The 20,699-nt window shown below is 33.4% G+C and overlaps 1 protein-coding gene across 1 annotated transcript; it reads left to right on the forward strand.

Annotated features, from left to right (window-relative positions):
- Positions 1-1,244: 1,244 nt before the first annotated feature.
- LOC127738817 (phytanoyl-CoA dioxygenase domain-containing protein 1 homolog) lies at positions 1,245-18,982 on the forward strand. The gene is made up of 9 exons (XM_052250218.1): positions 1,245-1,483; positions 2,181-2,301; positions 3,292-3,392; positions 7,288-7,429; positions 8,276-8,370; positions 14,204-14,309; positions 14,902-14,983; positions 16,222-16,423; positions 18,007-18,982. The coding sequence occupies exons 1-9, from the start codon at positions 1,340-1,342 to the stop codon at positions 18,142-18,144; spliced, it is 1,131 nt and encodes a 376-aa protein (XP_052106178.1). The 5' UTR covers positions 1,245-1,339; the 3' UTR covers positions 18,145-18,982.
- Positions 18,983-20,699: the final 1,717 nt, after the last annotated feature.

A 20,699-nucleotide genomic window follows, 5' to 3' on the forward strand; every position in this document is an offset into this window, starting at 1 on the left:
GAATTGACTTAATCTTCTGTGTTCATAAGCCATATCAGTTTATCTCTTGAGTTAAGACTTAGAAAATTGGGGCAACTTTTAATTATTTTTTGAAATAAATGAATGCGGTCATCATTAAATTATGTATTATAATTATGTCTCTGTCAGCACAAAAGATGTCATTAGATATAATTCTTTATATGCCATTAGATATATTTAAGTTTCATTTTATTTAAAAAATCATATTTTAAAAGGATAAAAAAAAATAAAGTTATTTCATTACAATAGACCGACTCAAAAGATGTCAGAAGGTAATCTATTGTTTACCTCAGTAGTACATACAGTGGACAGTTTATCATTTGTTTACAGTCTAGCCTAGTATGAAGTACAGCTTCAATATTTATACTTTCATCTCCAAAAAATTTCTTCAATAAAAATGTCATATTATTTTTCATGAATCTAAAATTTTCAATCCAACAACAAGACAATCTACAAATATTTGTTTATTTATTACTATATGTAAAGTGTACATCTTTATATTCGTTGTACATAGTATGAAGTACAGCTTTTACTTTTATATACAAAATTTGTTTTCAATAAACAATATTGTCGTGCAATATTTCATGAATTAAATATTTTCAAACCCAGTAAGCCTGTGTTCAAAGGAAAATCAATCCAACAACAACCAAAAGAATATTTAACTGTTAACCGAAATACTTTAAATTGTACACATATATTTCAGTTTGTCTGATTTCGTACACTCAAGTCTTTCAAAACTCTTATAGTGCCAAAAGTTTTTTTTTATTTTTCATAGTTTGTTTGTATGTTTGTTTTTAGTTTTTGTAGTTCATGTAGTTTCTTATTAATATGTCTACCAATTATTCATTGTTTTAATGAAATTTATGTCTGCTTCTGGTGGCTTCCTATTCTTTAACACCATTCTCCGATTTCTATCAGTTATGACCTCGAGATTAGGACTTTTAAAACAGATTATACAAATCTGAAAAAAAAGACGGACATTCAAATGTAAACAAAATTTCCTTTCACTTGTTATTCAATTAGTGCATGTTTTCTGTTTTTCAAATAAATAGTAGAATTAGGGATAATAGGTGCCGAACGTCTTCAAACATAAAATAGAAGAAATGTATAACGATACCCGGTATGAATAAACATGGGACATGATATATTGACTGTTAGTATAATAGTCCCAGAATAAACTTTAACTAGTAGTAGATAAATATTTGTTAAAATGGCGTGCCGTAACATATTCGAACAGGAAAATATGGTTTAATTTTATCTAACATTATATATCATTATATGTTGTCCTTGTCCACTTTGATAAGAAACACTAACAATTAAAATGGCGGATAAAAAGAAAAACTGGCCAGGTTTTACTGGAGAGGCATATCCAGAGGTGTGCGATATTCGGTCCATGCCACCTCAACCAGATGTGTTAAAGCCTGGACAGTTACCAGTTGAACAGATAAAGCAGTATTTTGAAGAGGTTGGTTTGGCTCTTTCTTAGACTAATTCATCGTGATAGATATTAAACACTGAGTAAATTACAATGTATGAATGTGTATTTGTTTAAATCAAATTACGACGTATATTTATTTGTTACATTAAATTACAATGTATAAAATTTTAATCTTCCTGTTCCGGGACATTTTACATTAAAAGTGCGAATTAGGTAAACAATAGTGAAATTAAGATAAGCGCATACTTTCATACAATATACATGTGTTATATAAACAAATGTTGTATGATTGCCAATGAGACAACTCTCCACCAGAGAACAAATGACATAGAAGAATAATTAGCATCTATAGGTCACCGTACGGCCTTCAACAATGAGCAAAACGGTTTAACCCAAACCGCATTAGCAATATGTCATGACTGTCAAAATAAAATATACGGACATTTACCTTATAATGTATATATACATGTATGTTTCATTTGTTTCATTCTTGAGGGTTGTGATTATTGTAGTACAGCTACTTTTGATAGCATATGGATCTGTTTTGTTTTGTTTTTGTTTTTGTTTTTGTTTTTGTTTTTGTTTTTGTTTTTGTTTTTGTTTCTTGTGTTGTATTTTTTATAGGGGAGGAGTTCAACTTGTATTATACGATTTGATCCTGTTTCATTCACGTTTTCCTATTATCTCCTGTATAATTTTTTATTGCGATTTTTTTTTCTTTTAGGGTTACGTGGTCATAGAAAAGTTTTTCGATATAGAAGCTGACTTAGAACCTTGTAGAAGAGCAATCGAAGATCTAGTTGAAGAACTTGCACAAAAACTATACAAAGCTGGAAAAATAAAAAGTAATTTTTTAATTGAAAAACCAACTTACAATATAGAGTATCAGGGGCGGATCCAGCCATTTTTAAAAGGGGGGTTCCCAACCCAGGATAAAAGGGGGGGGGGTTCCAACTATATGTCCCCATTCAAATGCATTGATCGTCAAAAAAAAACCCGGAACCCCCTGGATCCGCCACAGAGTATAAGATGACAGTTTCATTACATAAAAAACGACTGACTACAAGTAAGGGATAAAAATAGAAACCACGAGGAGAGAACACGACCGAGACCAATCAAAAGCCACGAGACAGGGATACGGACCCACAAGACGTTTACGAACTTCGAACGAATAAAAAATAACGATCTATATGCAATATATGGCGTTATTGTTGAAATGAAAAACAAGTATCTAGCAAAGTATTGGAAATCACAACAAAACCTTCAACCACCGACTTGATCATGAGAGCAAACACAAAATAATGAACAACAATGAACAGCATATGAATTGATTGATTAGTTACACATGTGTTGTTTCTATGAATTTATATGCCGGCGAGGGACAAAATTCAAATAAGGATTTTTATTATTAAATATTAATTAAGTACAAAACATTCTAATATTTTCATAAAAATAATCTGTCATATATATAAGATGAAATGGAACCAAGAAAGGAAAAGAGAAACACATTCTTTGGAAAGTGATAGCCGAATTTGCCCGTTAATTGTGATGTGCTAATGAAGTGATATATGACCTGGAAGTCGTATCTAAAGTGAATAGATATGTTTAGCAAACTACACATTCGAAGAACGAATTTTGTCTGATCTTTGTGTCCTAAATGCTCTTCAACTTCGGACTTTCTTTGGCCTTTTCAATTTTTTTGATTCGATCTTCACTGATGAGTCTTTTGTAGACAAAACGCGCGTCTAGCGTACAAAATTTAAATATTGGTATCTATGATGAGTTTATTTACTCCATAAGTCGGTAAATAGTGAAATGTTTCCTTCAAATTTCAGATTTATACAGAGATTATGGCCTGGATAAACGTCTGATAAAAATTGATGAAGAATGGCCTGGCGCTGTTATCCTTTTACACAAAATTGGTCATCTCCCACAGGTATTTTGTGGTTTTTTTTGCATTTAACACGTTTTATTGAGAAAATTTGAGATACCAAGGGAACACTAGAAAACTTTAACCAGAGGACAGATATGGAGTGATGATAAAAAGCTCACACACGCAAACGCCAAACATCTGTCCACAAAATAGTACACAGAAAATTAAATTTTGCAGCATGTAACGAAACAGTATTTTCAGACTATGTTGTTTTTCGATAAAAATATATTTATTAGAAAACAAATATGTACATACTACAGTCAGTATGAATATTGTTTATTTGGGTTCTCTGAAGAAAAGTTCGCCAAGCATTAGGAGCATGGCTCCCTGGAAAGCTACAAAAGCATAACTTTGTATGCATCCCTGCTTATGCGTTTGAGAATTGATCTTACCTGAAAATATCAAGAGTTTAATCTGTCTGATGTCATCTCCACAAATATCACGTTGATCTAAATGATTTAGTAAACTTTAATTGTATGTACTATGTATATATATATTTATATATATATATATATATATATATAAACAAGTCTAAATTGTGAAAAACGTTCAAACCTATGATTGCGTTGGATAAAAACCGCAATTTTTATACGTGTGCATGTAAAACAAATTTCTTGGTAGAGGGGTCTAAATACAGCACAAACAACATTTTCCAAAAGACCAAAAAAGTGAAAGTATATTTTAACAAATCGCATTTGACTAACAGGTCGAACAACTGATGTTCTTTAACCCTGCTGACTGCCATTGGCGATTGCCAAATACACGGATCACCAGATGTAACAAAATGGATCTTGACTAATAAGTTAATACCAAACAGAAAACAATAAACTTGTGGAAAAGATGGGTATACCGCAAACATGAGGTGCAAAAATATATATATACAACTCGTCTAAACATCAGCCCAACAATGTTAGATCTGTAAATTTGCTTTCGCAAATTTTTTGTTTTTCCCTCGCCGGGATTCGAACTCAGTATCTAACATTGTTGGGCTGATGTTTAGACGAGTTGTATATATATAGATTCTACCACTGCATCGAGTGTGATACGATATTTTTCCACTCGAGACAGTTAAATTTTCAAATTTAAAACGCGAGGCTCGCCGAGCGTTTTAAATATTTAAAATTTAACTGTCGAGAGTGGATACATATCGTACTACACGAGATTTGGTGGTGGAATCTGTTTCTCTAATGATTTTCAAACAATATGCAGGCAAACTTATTCCGTCTTTTCGAATGATCTGTAACAAGATGTGTTCTTTCTATGTGACGTCATCAGGCATGGTCGCCTTTTTTCATGCTGTCACAATAGGAAATTCAGAGGAAAGCAAGTAAATTCGACATCATAATCGGATTTTAACCAATGAAGAACTGAGATAAAACGAACCACACGTTAATTAAATTTTTTTTATACAATGGGTGCAGAAAGGGATAAATTGACGAAGAATTAGAGAAACATAATGTACACAGCCATGTATCACCATCACTGTTGGTGATCCGATGGATAAATCTGTTGTAGAGTTGTCACTGGTTCAGACGTACTTATAAATATACTATTATTTCTGTGACTGTATCTTGCATTAATTTGTAGGATACTTTACAATAGATATTTCAGCTGATCTGTAACAATTCCATCTTCATGCCTTATATATCATGTACTGTATTACGACGCTAGATTAAAACTGACGAGGAAAGATAACACCCGGCAATCGAAACCTTTAGCGCGTCGGATACAGTGCAGGCGATTTGGTGTCACGATATCTCAGTAGCATGAGTTCGAATCCCGGCGAGGGAAGAACAAAAAATTTGCGAAAGCAAATTTACAGATCTAACATTGTTGGGCTGATGTTTAGACGAGTTGTATATACAGAATGTACACAGCCATGTATCACCATCACTGTTGGTGATCCGATGGATAAATCTGTTGTAGAGTTGTCACTGGTTCAGACGTAATTATGAATATAATTATTTCTGTGACTGTATCTTGCATTCATTTGTAGGATCCTTTACAATAGATATTTCAGCTGATCTGTAACAATTCCATCTTCATGCCTTATATATCATGTACTGTATTACGACGCTAGATTAAAACTGACGAGGAAAGGTAACATCCGGCCACCGAAAGCTTTAGCGCGTCGGATACAGTGCAGGCGATTTGGTGTCACGATATCTCAGTAGCATGAGTTCGAATCCCGGTGAGGGAAGAACAAAAAATTTGCGAAAGCAAATTTACAGATCTAACATTGTTGGGCTGATGTTTAGACGAGTTGTATATATATATATATACTGTTTAGTATTAAATTTATAATTCAGATCCATTTATTACATCGGTGATCCGTTTATTTGGCAATCGCCAAAGGCAGTCAGCAGGGTTTAAGAACATTTGTTGTTCGACCTGTTAGTCAAACGCGTTTTGTTAAAATATACTTTTTCACTTTTTTGGTCTTTTGGAAAATGTTGTATGTGCTGTATTTAGACCCCTCTACCAAGAAATTTGTTTTACATGCACACGTATAAAAATTGCGGTTTTTATCCAACGCAATCATAGGTTTGAACGTTGTTTTCAATTTAGACTTGTATATATATATACATATATTTAGTATATTATCACCAATGTCTGGTTAAATTAGATATATCTGGTACATATCAATAAGAAAAAACGATAAAACCTTAAAGGACATCCTGTTGGCAACTGCACAGTGTATGGCTTATACTATGTGTTCTATTGTTAGAATATTTGGTCTATAGATTGGCAAATGAAGAAGTTTGTGTGCACGTAAAACTGGGTCAACCCAACTACGCTCTGTGCCTGTAACAGGTCCACAAGTACTTGTTTTAATCATTGGCAAGGTCGACTATATGTTTCTATCAATGGGAAGGTCGACTATATGTTTCTATCAATGGCAAGGTCGACTATATGTTTCTATCAATGGCAACGTCGACTATATGTTTCTATCAATGGCAAGGTCGACTATTTGTTTCTATCAATGGCAAGGCCGACTATATGTTTCTTTCAATGGGAAGGTCGACTATATATAATGGATGGTCGACCTTCCCATTGATAGAAACAAGTGCATGGACCAGGTCATGCTATAGATAAGATCAGATCAGATCAGATATTTTTATTCCAATTAAAGGGCCCATGAAAATCAAAGTAATTTGGTACAATTATTATTTATAATTGACACAAATAATTTTAACAATCATATATAAATATGAATATAATCAACTAAATTTTAAGATCTTAAGCCACAGCCAGATCAGAGTCATAAGCATATGTGTAAAAAGCAGTATATGCTATATGAACCATGTGTTGTTCGTTGTTGTTTATCTTTGTTTGTCTTTCTATTTCGGAAGGAATCTGTTGATGGTGCTTTGCGTGGTTTGTTGTACAAAGGAGGTTATATGAACCTCCTTGGTTGTACTATCCAATATTTTTGGTTATTCCTGTTTACCCTTTTGTATGTAATACCAGTACAGTCAGTTGTGTTGCATGGCTGTGATGTATGTTTACACAATTTTGGCTGATGGATCCCAATTATTGTCACATTAACCTATTATGTCTGTTTGGGTTGCTCACCCAATTTTGTCAATATGACGGACCTATAAACAATTATCATACAAGTGGGAGGTTTAGCTAGATATAAAACTATGTTTAACTCACCGTTTTCTTCGGGAAATGCCTGTACCAAGTAAGGAATATAACTCTTGTTTTTCATTCGTTTCGTTGGTTGATAACGTTTGATTTTGTCAGTTTTTATGAACTATCCCTTTTTGAGTTTACCCTGGAGTTTAGTATTTTTGTTATACTTTTGATCTAACAAACAAAATATTCATTTAAATAGTGAATATGCAGAAGTCCGAATACTACAATATTCATCTATTTACTGCACTAATTTCAGGCTTTTCGAAACCTCTGGGGAAACGAAAAACTACTGAATTTGATAGAGCAAGTCTTGGGTCCAGATATTGCGGGGATGCCAAACTGGAATTTCCGTGATAAAACACCGCATAATGAAGCAACGACAGTCCCGTGGCATCAAGGTAAAATTTATGTTAAAGAGAACCGACATGCGGGATAAATTGTAGACATTAAACTACAATGGTGGGTCAATGATTTGTAACAATATAGCCAAGGAAAACCGAATCAATATAATTTCTCCGCACTCACTTACATTGCAACGTAAAAAACAACAAAAGTGAGAACTTAGAAGCAACCTTGAAGAACTAATTTTAATTAGATTGATGAAAACTTTGAATGAACAAACTCCCGGCAAAGCTGCAAATGACACATGTAATCAAACGTCTCCCTTGTTACAATATCAATGATGTTTTTGATGCTTATAGTAGTTTTCGTTAAATGAGAACTTTGCGCTCCGTAATTTCAGCCTATTTTTTCAGACATCTTTAAATAAATCATCATGACCCTCTCATCCTGTCATCTCATTGCTTTTATTGACTCCGGACGCACTAAATTTATATAAGAGTGTTATTTTCATTTTATAAGTTTGGGGAATTATAATTTTCTAAATGAGTTAATTATCTAACAAAGTTCAAGTAGCTGCACATGTCGTTGGTTAGGTAAAGGGTTGTACCGCGTTAGGTTAACAACTATAACAGGTCTTCAGTAAAACAAATTAAAAAAAAAAACAAAAACAAGAAAGTAACACCATGATTTAAACAATTACATAGAAAGATGAATAAATAAACATGAGGCCAAGACATTAATTTTGACTATGGGAAGATTAATTTCTTATTACTTTTATATAGATATTTTATGCACGTATCTTTTTTTATAAATGGTACTCTTACTCTTTGGGACTACTGTATTGTGCCGTTGGTGTTGTCTGTTATTGTCTTTTTTTTGTATTAACTATCTATTATTTTCAGACGCTGGCTATTTGAGCACAGATGTGTATAAGGTTCTACTTGCTACAGTCTGGATACCATTCCTTGATACAAATAGGAAAAATGGATGTATGGAGGTAAGTGGAACGCTTATCAAATAAGTCAGTTGTTAACTTCTACGTTATTTGGTCTCTGGTAGAGAGTTGTCTCATTGGCAATCATAACACATTTTCTTTTTATACGACCGCAAAAAAATTTTTGTGGTCGTATATTGGTATGACGTTGGCGTCGTCGTCGTCGTCGTCGTCGTCGTCTGGCGTCGTCCGGCGTCGTCCGAAGACACATTGGTTTTCGCACTCTAACTTTAGTTTAAATGAATGGATCTCTATGAAATTTTACCACAAGGTTCAATACCACAAAAGGAAGGTAGGGATTGATTTTGGGGGTAATGGTACCAACAGTAAAGGAATTAGGGGCCAAAAAGGGGCCAAAAATAAGCATTTTTACCCTATATACCACATTGCCTCACATTCTCATTAAGAAAAAATTCACACACCTAATTAAATGGGCATTTAAAAAGTCAGAATGTGAATATATATGTTCAAACTCTTTTAGGTCATTTTTTAGTAGCAATAAACAGAAAAACTATGTCAATTGGATATGCTTTGATACTATATATGCCCTTGAATTTTTACTAGATAACATTTTTGTTCGCTTTGGAGATTCCGTATATCGTCAGGTTATCGGAATTCCAATGGGGACTAACTGTGCACCACTTATTGCGGACCTTTTTTTGTATTGCTATGAGTTACAATTTATGACAAAAATCAGCAAAGACCCATCGAAACAACATCTGATACACAAATTTAATAATACTTTTAGATATTTGGATGATATTTTGGCTCTCAATAATGACAACTTCAGTATGTATACTAAAGAAATTTATCCTGTTGAACTTACTTTAAATAAAGCTAATACTAACAATGACCACTGCCCTTTCCTCGATCTTGATATCTATATCATTAATGGAAAGCTTAATACTAAAATATATGATAAAAGAGATGATTTTTCATTTCCTATCGTTAATTATCCATTTTTAGATGGTGACGTTCCCTTGTCACCATCTTACGGTGTTTATATATCTCAACTTGTACGATTCGCTCGTGTATGTAACAATGTTTTAGATTTTAACGAGAGAAATTTATGTATTACTGAAAAATTATTACACCAGGGTTTTCGATATCACAAACTAGTCAAAACATTTACTAAATTTTATCATCGGTATAAGGACATCATTCGTAAATATAGCTCAACATGCAGACTTCTTATACGTTCAGGTATTTCACATCCAATTTTTTATGGAAATATTCTTTATAAAGCACAAAAATGTCAGTATTCACCTCTGAAGCTAACAAAACCTTTAAATAGACTTATTAAGAAGGGATATAGTTACGATACTGTTGTCAGGTCGTTAAAGATTGCATATTTTGGCGTTAATATTGATTCACTTATAGGGTCTTTGCATCGGCACTAAACACATTTATTTAAAAACCAGTTGTTGGCATGACACGGGTTATGTTCTTCTCATATATGTTATGATGGTATGATACTAAACCCCTAACGGGAAGGATTGTGCCTGATATTCATATGATGAAGACATAATCTTTCAATCAGTTTAATTGAAGTCTGGAGCTGGCATGTCAGATAACTGCTAGTAGACTGTTGTTATTTATGTATTATTGTCATTTTGTTTATTTTCTTTGGTTATATCTTGTGACATCAGACTCGGACCTCTCTTGAACTGAATTTTAATGTGCGTATTGTTATGCGTTTACTTTTCTACATTGGCTAGAGGTATAGGGGGAGGGTTGAGATCTCATAAACATGTTTAACCCCGCCGCATTTTTGCGCCTGTCCCAAGTCAGGAGCCTCTAGCCTTTGTTAGTCTTGTATTATTTTTAATTTTAGTTTCTTGTGTACAATTTGGAGTTTAGTATGGCGTTCATTATCACTGAACTAGTATATATATTTGTTTAGGGGCCAGCTGAAGGACGCCTCCGGGTGCGGGAATTTCTCGCTGCATTGAAGACCTGTTGGTGACCTTCTGCTGTTGTCTGTTCTATGGTCGGGTTGTTGTCTCTTTGACACATTCCCCATTTCCATTCTCAATTCTATTTTTTACAGAGTTTGTCTTTAGTGCCGTGTGGAGACAGTAGAGTGCCTCCCCGTGCTTCAGGTTTATGCTCTTATAATATACTAGATTATGGAGTGTGTGTCCGAGCGAGAACTTCTCTAGTTCATTACTTTAGGAATATTTATCAAAAAGTAGTATTTCAATATTCAGCCCCATTCTACTATTTAGTCAGACGTCAGTCGCTACCCTGATATACCCTTTCTTTTTCGGGTAATTACTACGGATAGCGTTTGACATCTTTAGCCGAACAGATTTATCATTTTTACATAATTTAATTCATTGTATGCTGGTTCATATTCTGGACGCCAGTCTTTGCTCCTTTCTAATATAATTCACAAACAAAAAACAAATATGAAGCTTAGAAATGGAAAAATATTAAATACTAAACTCGTTCAAAGGGTATCTACACGTCTCAATCTTCTAAAAATACTACCATCGCTAACATTTTTAACAATAAAAATCGTTGTTACCCTTCTATCGATAAGTGTCATGCCAGAAAATGACTTACACGTCCCCGTCTTTCCACCAACAATACGGTAAGGTCCACGTTTAATGGTCGCACATTTTCTTTAAATTTTGAAACTGATATAACTTGAAAAACAAACAGTATTAGTTATTTACTCACAAGAAACAAACCGGGATGCGGTATTCAGTACGTAGGTGAAACTGGACGATATTTATCTAAACGCACTCAAGAACATCTGTATCGTTTTAAAAGACCCAATAAATTCAAAAGTATCATTTATCAACACCTTAAGAAGCACAATCATCCTATTAAATATTTAGCAGTTCAACCTTTAGAAGTAGTAAATAAGCAGCCTGGTGAATCTCATTCAAAGTTTGTACGATCACGGAAAATAATTGAATTAAATTGGATTAAAAAATTACAGACAGTCTACCCTCTCGGTCTTAATGATAATATCATGGGAATTGGTAATATATCAAGAACCGATTCTGTTAACATTTTGGATATAGTTTCTAAAACTGTTCGTCAAAACCGTTCTCATGGTCGTAGAAAAAATCGCAATCAAAGAAAATTTTGGACCAATCATACCAATATTTCGGACCTAATTTCTATTTCAAAAAACAACGGCAGACATTATCTGTTAACAAAGCTCTGTTCATTACCGGTTAATAAGTTAAATAAAATTTTAGAGGATTGCAACACAATTTCATATAGCAGTCCTAAGTATGAAATCGTTCAAATTATAATGGCATATTGTTATTCTAAACTGTTTCCCAAAATTGATCGCCCTGAAGATCATAAAAAACAGTTTATTAAAATAAGGTATGTCAATAAAGGTTTTGATTTTGTAAATATTGCCGGTATTTTTAACGACCATTCTGTTAAAGAACAAATTCCGGGATATTTTGATAATACTGAACTCCCTCTTATTTGTTATATTTACAAAAAATCTACCCGGAAATTTGTGTTTAATTATAGCCAATTGTGTAAAGATGTTAATATCAGTGAAAATACACCTACTTCATGTAATTGCAGTAATTCCGAATACATTTATGGACCCATTTCCCATGTTATAACTGGAGATCTTAACATCGTTCAAGACCGAGAGTTAAAATCATTCCTCAGTAAAGGACCTAAATATCGTCCCCCGTCAATTATTAATTGGAATGAGTGTCGTAATATCATCCACGAGTCACTCCATACTTACTGTTTGAAATGGATAAAACGGGAAAAAGCTGACAAAAAATCTTTGGACTCTTTTTTTAATTCAGTAATGAACATAGTTGATATACGTATTCAACATTTTAAAGAACATTTTACTCTTAACAATAACCACAATAAACCTATTTCTCGTATCAAACATAAACTAAAAGAACTAGCCAAGGAATTTGTTTTTGTCCCGGCCGATAAAGCTGCTTATAATATTATTATCGTTTGACGTAAATTTCACATTGAGGTTCTGAAAAAAGAAATCACCATTTCACCAACATTCCAACTGACTCCATTTTCAGAAAACGACATCTGTAACAAACATAAACTTTTAGCTACCGCTTTACAAGCAGAACCAAATACAATGAAAGTCCAAACTATGTATTGGCTTCCGAAGCTACACAAAACACCTTACAAATATAGATTCATTTCGTCTTCAAGCCATTGTTCCACTACTAAATTGTCTATTCTTCTTACCAGTACACTTGGTACAATCAAAAACCTGATAATAAATTGTTCAAATAAGGCTTTCGAAAATAAGTATTGTGCAATAGCAAGAAATTTTACAATTGCACAGTATTGCACAATAGCAAGAAATCTTCAATTGCACAGTATTGCGCAATAGCAAGAAATCTTCAATTGAACAGTATTGCGCAATAGCAAGAAATATCCAATAGCACAATATTGCGCAATAGCAAGAAATTGTCAATTGTACAGTATTGCGCAATAGCAAGAAATATTTAATTGCACAGTATTGTGCAAAAGAAGATACTTCGTATAAATTGCTTATTTCTTGACCAATTTCAATGGGGTTTTATTCTTGAATTCTTGGGGTTCTTTAATATGCTGAATCTAACCGTGTATTTAGTTTTTGGATTTTGGGCCCCGTTTTTAAATTGGTCCACATTGAGGTCCAAAGGGTCCAAAATTAAATTTTGTTTGATTTCATCAAAAATTGAATTATTGGGGTTCTTTGATATGCCGAATCTAACCGTGTATTTAAATTCTTAATTTTTGGTTCCGTTTTCAAATTGGTCTACATTAAGTTCCAAAGGGTCCAAAATTAAACTTAGTTTGATTTTAACAAAAATTGAATTCTTAGGGATTATTTGATATGCTGAATCTAAACATGTATTTAGATTTTTGATTATGGGCCCAGTTTTCAAGTTGGTCCAAATCGGGGTCCAAAATTAAACTTTGTTTGATTTCAACAAAAATTGAATATATGGGGTTCTTTGATATGCTGAATCTAACCATGTATTTAGATTTTTGATTTTTGGGCCCCGTTATCAACTTTGTCCACATTGAGGTCAAAAGGGTCCAAAATTAAACTTTGTTTGATTTCATCAAAAATTGAATTCTTGGGGTTCTTTGATATGCTGAATCTAACCATGTATTTAGATTTTGGATATTGGACCATAATAGGTGAATGTCCAATTTAAAATTTTTAAGTTCTTAGACCACATTCATTCTGTGTCAGAAACCTATGCTGTGTCAAATATTTAATCACAATCCAAATGCAAAGCTGTATCAAGCTTGAATGTTGTGTCCATACTTGCCCCAACTGTTCAGGGTTCGACCTCTGCGGTCGTATCAAGCTGCGCCCTGCGGAGCATTTTATTTTTTATGTTTTATAATAGCATCAGTTTTTAATATGATATTTACTTCAATATTATTTATTTGCATCGACGAATACGATCTATTGAATAATTCAGTGAGGTTCAGAAGGCGTGCCACTACTGGAACAGGAACTGCTTATACTTCCAGGGAACTTTAATTTCATCCCAATTTTGGCGGGGTTCATATTGCTCGATTTTTAGCTGACTGAGTACATGTAGTTGTTTTGTGAACAGTTGTCGGTCTTTTCGTTGTTTTACGTTTTGAATTATAATTTTTATTGCAACAATGATATCTTATTTCATTTTTCAGAAGTATAAGTTATTGTTTCTTTTTATATAACCAAATATATTGCAATTTCACACATCTCTGAGGTGACGTAAAATCTCACCCTAGGAATTCTATATATATTCAACCTTAAAAAATATTCCTACAAGTGAGACAAGAAGATTACATTTTTAGAAATTTTCTCAACTATTTGAAGGTCATACCTAAAGGTCATTCTTCTGGTATGGTTGCTAACCATACTTGTTGTACAGGAGATACATGGTATATACAGTTAGACGAGGAAGATATGAATAAAACTTTAGGTAAGCAATAATGAATCTAATCAGAAACGCAATTGTTATGAACGTTTCTTACTGGACAATAATAAAAGGAGAAGGGAATTTTATTATTTCTTAAAAAAAAGCAAAAAACAAAGCAAAAACAACAATATATCAGGAAATGCTAGTGTTTATTAACATAGATAGCAGTCTCATCAACATTTAACTTATATCTGACATCCTGTTTAAAAACTTACATGGGTAGTGAGCATGATTGCTCTGACGCCTAACTGCCTTTTTGGGAATTGCTGGATTCATGGGTCATGGCCACTTCTAACGTCACCAGGAAGTCCTCAAAAGGCCATCAGACATCAAAGCAATCTCGGAAAAGGTAATGATATGCAGTAACATAGGAAGGATTATTTATAACAGCATGTTTAAGGTATTATGTTGGTCACAGTTCAAAGTTCAAAAGCTTTATTTAAAGACGTATATAAAAATATACAGAAACCATTGATTGACTTAAAACCATTATTTAATTTTTCATTAATACTTTATGTAAAATAGATACACTCAAATTGATTTTGCAAACATTTTGAGAATTGATTTAATCTCATTACTTTACAATTCGTTAAAGGTTGTAGTACTAAAGACAGACAACTTTGTCCAATACCCTATGGTGGACTTCTGTTATTTAACAACTTTATTCCTCATAGAAGGTAATATTTTAATATCGTATCATTTTTTGTTTTATGGATGTAATTTTGCAATACAGATTATAATATTTTTTTCAGTGTTTGTAGATATTATATAATATCCATATATTATACGGAATTTTGCTAGATTTAATTTTGACTTGTTTGCCTAATTTGGTTTTACAGTACCGCGCATGTTTACTCTTCCTTCATCATTCGGGTAAATAATAAAGTGCAAAATTTCATTATGTGAAATTAGTTTAAACAGTTAAAGGTTTCATAATTTGTGGAAATTGGCTATCACTTGAGGTTTCTTCGTAGAATTCATTGATTTTGGGCATCCATAGCAATGTTTAAATAAAATGACCGTTATTTCATGTCAAAACAAGACCCTAACCTGGCTTGTGCTGAAAAAATTAACATATCTTTAATTGTTGTAAGAGCTTATTGGTTCCCGGAAGTCATGAAGTACAAAAAAACAGGAACTTCTTATCTGAGAAACAGTCAAAATATGCCCTTCTGTTTAAATTTTATACAACTTTTTTATTATTCAAAATAAACATTCAATAAGGGTTCAGCAGTGCTTCCAGGTGTTTCCCGAACACGAACCCTACCAAAAACTGAGGGTGATCTCATGTGCTCCGGAATGGTAAGTAGATCCTGTTCCACATGTGGCACCCGTCGTGTTGCTAATGTAAGTACAAAACTGGTGATAAATCTAATTCGGATTGTAGTTACGACAATTGGAACATATATCCGTCGTCATCTGTAAAACACTTATTCCATAACGGTCAACCAACTCGTGATGGCGCTCGTAAAGTGTACGAAGGGATGATTTCAACTTTACCAGTTGGAACAGCTTCCTTATGAGCAGCAACCCTCTATCAAGGAAATCAGGATCGAAAATACAAGCCCTGGAATATCATGGATATTATTAAGCCAACCAAATTAACGCATTTTTCGTATCAATTATTCATATCACACTTCATTCAGTGTGATACGAGAGTTATCTCTTCATGCGTGAAATAGACAACCGAGTCAACAACCATAAGAGAACATTTATTTACTTAATCATCACATAGTAATATAATACAAATTCATGAAATAAATATCAAGGATTCAGAAAATAACACGAAACAGAACGAAATAACTAGAAAACAGTAGAACTTTGTTACCAAACTTTCCATAAAGAAATAACAATTTTCTTCAAAATATCGTTAATTTTACAATTTCATACTCTAAAAAAAAATATATTTTCCCAGTCTGGATAATGCATCAGAAGGAGTGCGTTGGAGTATTGACCTCAGATTCAAGAAACCAGGTTTACCTAATGGTATGTTCGGGTTAAAACCAGACGTCCTCCTGAGAACAAAAGAAAATCCTAACCTCAAGATTGACTGGGATACGTTTGATTCTATTGATAGAACGAAAGCACAAATTGCGTCAGTCAGAGATATTGTTGAGGTAAGGGAATATTATGATGATAATGTTGTTTAAAATTTAGAGGGTGATTTGTATGCACCGCCTACGAACATTATGTTTTCAGGTCTGTTCGTCTGTTTGTTGTTTCGTCTCGTACCAGGCGAATGAAGTTTATATGAAGTTGTTGTCACATCAACTTGGTATTTAGAAAACAAATACATGATTATTATTATGTGAATGTTTATAACATATGCCAAATTACTGGTAGATTATTTTACCCAGATTTCATGGTTCACTTAACATGGTTCACGGCAATGTGATATCGTGTGAAATACATGGTGTTCCGAGTTTTATTCGTCTGTCTATTTCATATATTTAAAAAAAATATCTAAGGTTCCTTTGCTTTAAAGTTAGATTTTTCTATTGCTTATACAAATCCAGGCAAGTTAATAATGGTACCAAGTTAACTATATAATGTCAATGTATTGATCAATACTAAAATAAACTAATCCACCATGTACAGCATTATTTGAAAATATTCCGGAGCTGGAAATAAAGAAAGGAGGATTTAAAACGGATCTTCTAAAGAGTTACAGCTAACGACGTTAATAGTTTGCACTGATTATGCAGTCTGAAATCGATTTTAGTCAGAACATGGAAGTATTGACATATGATACTTTCATGGTCAGAACTAGTAATAATAATGAGAAATCTCAAGTTATTACTAATTTGTCGTTTGCTATATATGTGTGATGCAGGAATTTCAATATTTGTATGTAAACATTTGATGCTACTTGATGAATCCCAATGTACCGGTGATAAGATTATTTTGAACATTGATATCAAGAGGAAAAAATCTTGTCAAAGCTCTGCAAGTTGCTGAAACGTTTCTGGAATTTCATTGCGTTTGGCACAAATGACCAGAGGGCGTTGATGGTCATATGGAGAAAAAGAGGTTACAGTTTAATAATGAGCAAGCATTGTGAACGATGTTGATGCTAATGATGAATTGGTGTTTAAAGTCCAGTAGCAAATATTACATTCATATCAGGACGAAAACATGTTAATGTGTTATGAAAATGAACCCTGCTTTGTCGACTAGACCGACACACCGAGTTGTTGTTTTGATGTGCTAGTTCAAATTGTAACAGTCTGTAGAAAGACATGAAACCCTACCCGAATCCATTGTTCTGACTCCGAGCCGACTGGTTTTTGCCATTTTTCCTTAATTTCGCGTGCTTTAAGGAGAAGAAACAAATACACATTTGCTAGTCTCTCTCTAAATATCCTGGTGAGGATCGAACACAAGTCATGCCTCACTCGAAGATGGCTCGCTATGATGAATGTAAACGGACACAAGTCATGCCGCACTCGAGGATGGCTCGCTATGATGAATGTAAACGAACGGCTGTAACCAATTTTTATTAACTCACAACTCAAAACTTTGTGAAAAGTTAACAAACAACAATAATAATAGTAGTTCTTTGTTTAAAGAGGGTTACAACGTAAGCTTTTAAACAAATCTTCTCTTAGGCCCTAATGATGTAAAACGAAAGAGTAAAGACAAATTAGTTCTTCGTAACAAATGAGAATATTTTGCAATTGGTATTTTTGTTAATTTACAGATAGCGGAAGATCAGGAGTTTGACACAAGTGTTCAAGGACCATGGATGAGAAAGTGGGAACTAGTCAACCACAACAACCACGTCAAAAAGCACGTGGAAATGGAAGCGGCAAAGAATAAGGATAAAAATTTAGGCTAAATGATAAAAGATGTTACAAAAAAAAAAATTGACTTATAAATTCAAATGCGACAATTAACTTTGACCTTTTTGTAGAAAAACTGTGATTAGACAATTAACGATTTGATAATTGGTGTAATTATGTGAGATTTTGTGAAAACTTCAGTTTTCTTGAGATCGTCGTTGAATAGCATTCGAAATGTTAGTTTTTCCGTTGCTTTAAGTTTGATATTGCCTGAGGCAAAATTAAAAAAAAATACTTGTGTTTAGGGATTCCCTACCTACCCTTTATTTATGCCAAAAATTGTTAATCCTTGAGTTTTTATTGAAATTTTTAGTTGTAAATCATGACAAAATTGCCATATTCAAAGGAAAAAAACTGAGCAAAATAAAAATATCATACCAACCTAGCCTATTAACACACATCTATTTTTGTTTGGCCTGACAACAGTTCAGATATGTTTTTGCTTTCAAAATATGTTGTACAAATGTGTATATTAATTGACAGAATTATACATATAATATATTATATTTAAATATGGGGTAATATTTTCATTTCAACATTGGGAACACATTGCATTTTATTAATATCATCATATATATATTTTAAAGATTTTCTGGAAAACGTAGGTTTTGGATTTATCAATTGGAGAAGTTCTAGGAGAACTGTAATTGATTTGGTTATCATTGTATTCTGAAAATTATTTCAGTGTTTTTCTAGTCTCAGTGAAAAAAAATTTGTACACTTAAGCACGTGCAATGATATTCTTTTGTGTTTATATGTTTGTTACTGGGTTGTTTAACAAGTAGCTTTATTTCTACATTTCCTGTATTTTGATAATAAAATGGTACACTTAAATTAGTATTATTTTTTACATAATAGTATTTAGTTCTTCAGAATCAAAATCGAATCGTTTTTCTATAACGATTTCCTTGATAGAGGATGGTATCAAAGAAGCTATTGGACCAAATGTTCTTAATAGTAAAGTTGAAGTTATCTTTCCGAAAGATGTACGGACGCTTTCGTGATTTGGTTGAACTTTATGGCATATTAATGATAATGTTAAGTTTTCTTCTTGACGCATATATTCGTGTGGCTAATGGAACATATCTATTGTCTTCTTAACGCAGATACTCGTGTGACTAATGGAATATATTTATTGTCTTCTTGACGCAGATACTCGTGTAGCTAATGGAACATATCTGTTGTCTTCTTGACGCAGAGTCTGGTGTGGCTAATGGGATATATCTGTTGTCTTCTTAACGCAGATACTCGTGTGGCTAATGGAATATACCCATTGTCCTCTTGGTTCAGATACTCGTGTTCCTAATGGAATATATCTATTGTCTTCTTGGCGCAGATACTCGTGTAGCTAATGGAACATATCTATCGTCTTCTTGACGCAGATACTCGTGTGGCTAATGGAACATATATATTGTCTTCTTGACGCAGATACTCGTGTGACTAATGGAATATATCTATTGTCTTCTTGACGCACTTACTCGTATGGCTAATGGAATATATCTATTGACGTCTTGACGCATATACTCGTGTGGATAATGGAATATGTCTATTGTCTTCTTGACGCAGTTATCGTGTGGCTAATGAAACATATACGTTGTCTTCTTCACGCAGATATTCGTGCTGCTAATGGAATATAATTCGTCTTATTTGCGCAGATGATCGTGGGGCTAATGGCATATATTTGTTGTCTTCTTGGCGCAGATATTCGTGTGGCTAATGAACATATCTGTTGTCTTCTTGACTTTAGATATTCGTGAGGCTAATGGAACATATCCGTTGTTTTCCTAGCGTAGATATCCTTGTGGCTAATGGAGCATATCCGTTGTCATCTTTAATTAGATATTTGTGTGGCTAATGGAACATATCCGTCGTCTTCTTGATGTAGATGTTCTATTCATTGACAATCATAGCCCGACATATGTAATCATAATAAGCAACACTATGAAACAAGAACACTAAACATTCTGGAGCACTTGAGATCATCCCCCGCTTTGGATAGGATTCGTTTTGCGCAATCTTTAGTTTTAATACTGTGCATTTGCGGATCCAGTGGGTGTTCCTGGGGTTGGACCCCCCTTTTTTTATTTTTTTTTTATTATGTGAATATTTCATGGTGTTCCGGGGGTTGATATCCACACCCCCTTTTCAAAATTACTGGGTCCGAGCCTGCATTGTTTTGTTGACTGTTTGTCTACAACTTTAACATAGACATAACACGAACGAGATACATCAAAAGAAAGGTGAAAGAAAAACAATTCAGCATATACGAATAGCAAACAATTAAAAAGAAAGAGCTGTGCAATGCGAACACCAACGATGAAATAGTGGTGATTATCAGATGCAGAAATATCAGTTTCAATAGCTTCATTGTAAGCAGTAACCCTCTATCAAGAAAATCAAGTAAACACTAGACGTTGATTATCGTACCAATCGGTTGAAATTCCAAAGAAGCATAAAAGAGACAAATGATTGCGCAGGATTTCCCCCTTTCTTTATTGTTATGGATATATATATTTGGGGTTTCCAAGTTATTTTTCAAAACCCATCCATT

The sequence above is a fragment of the Mytilus californianus genome, unplaced genomic scaffold (assembly GCF_021869535.1).
Source record: "Mytilus californianus isolate M0D057914Y unplaced genomic scaffold, xbMytCali1.0.p SCAF_4, whole genome shotgun sequence".
Lineage (NCBI taxonomy): Eukaryota > Metazoa > Mollusca > Bivalvia > Mytilida > Mytilidae > Mytilus > Mytilus californianus.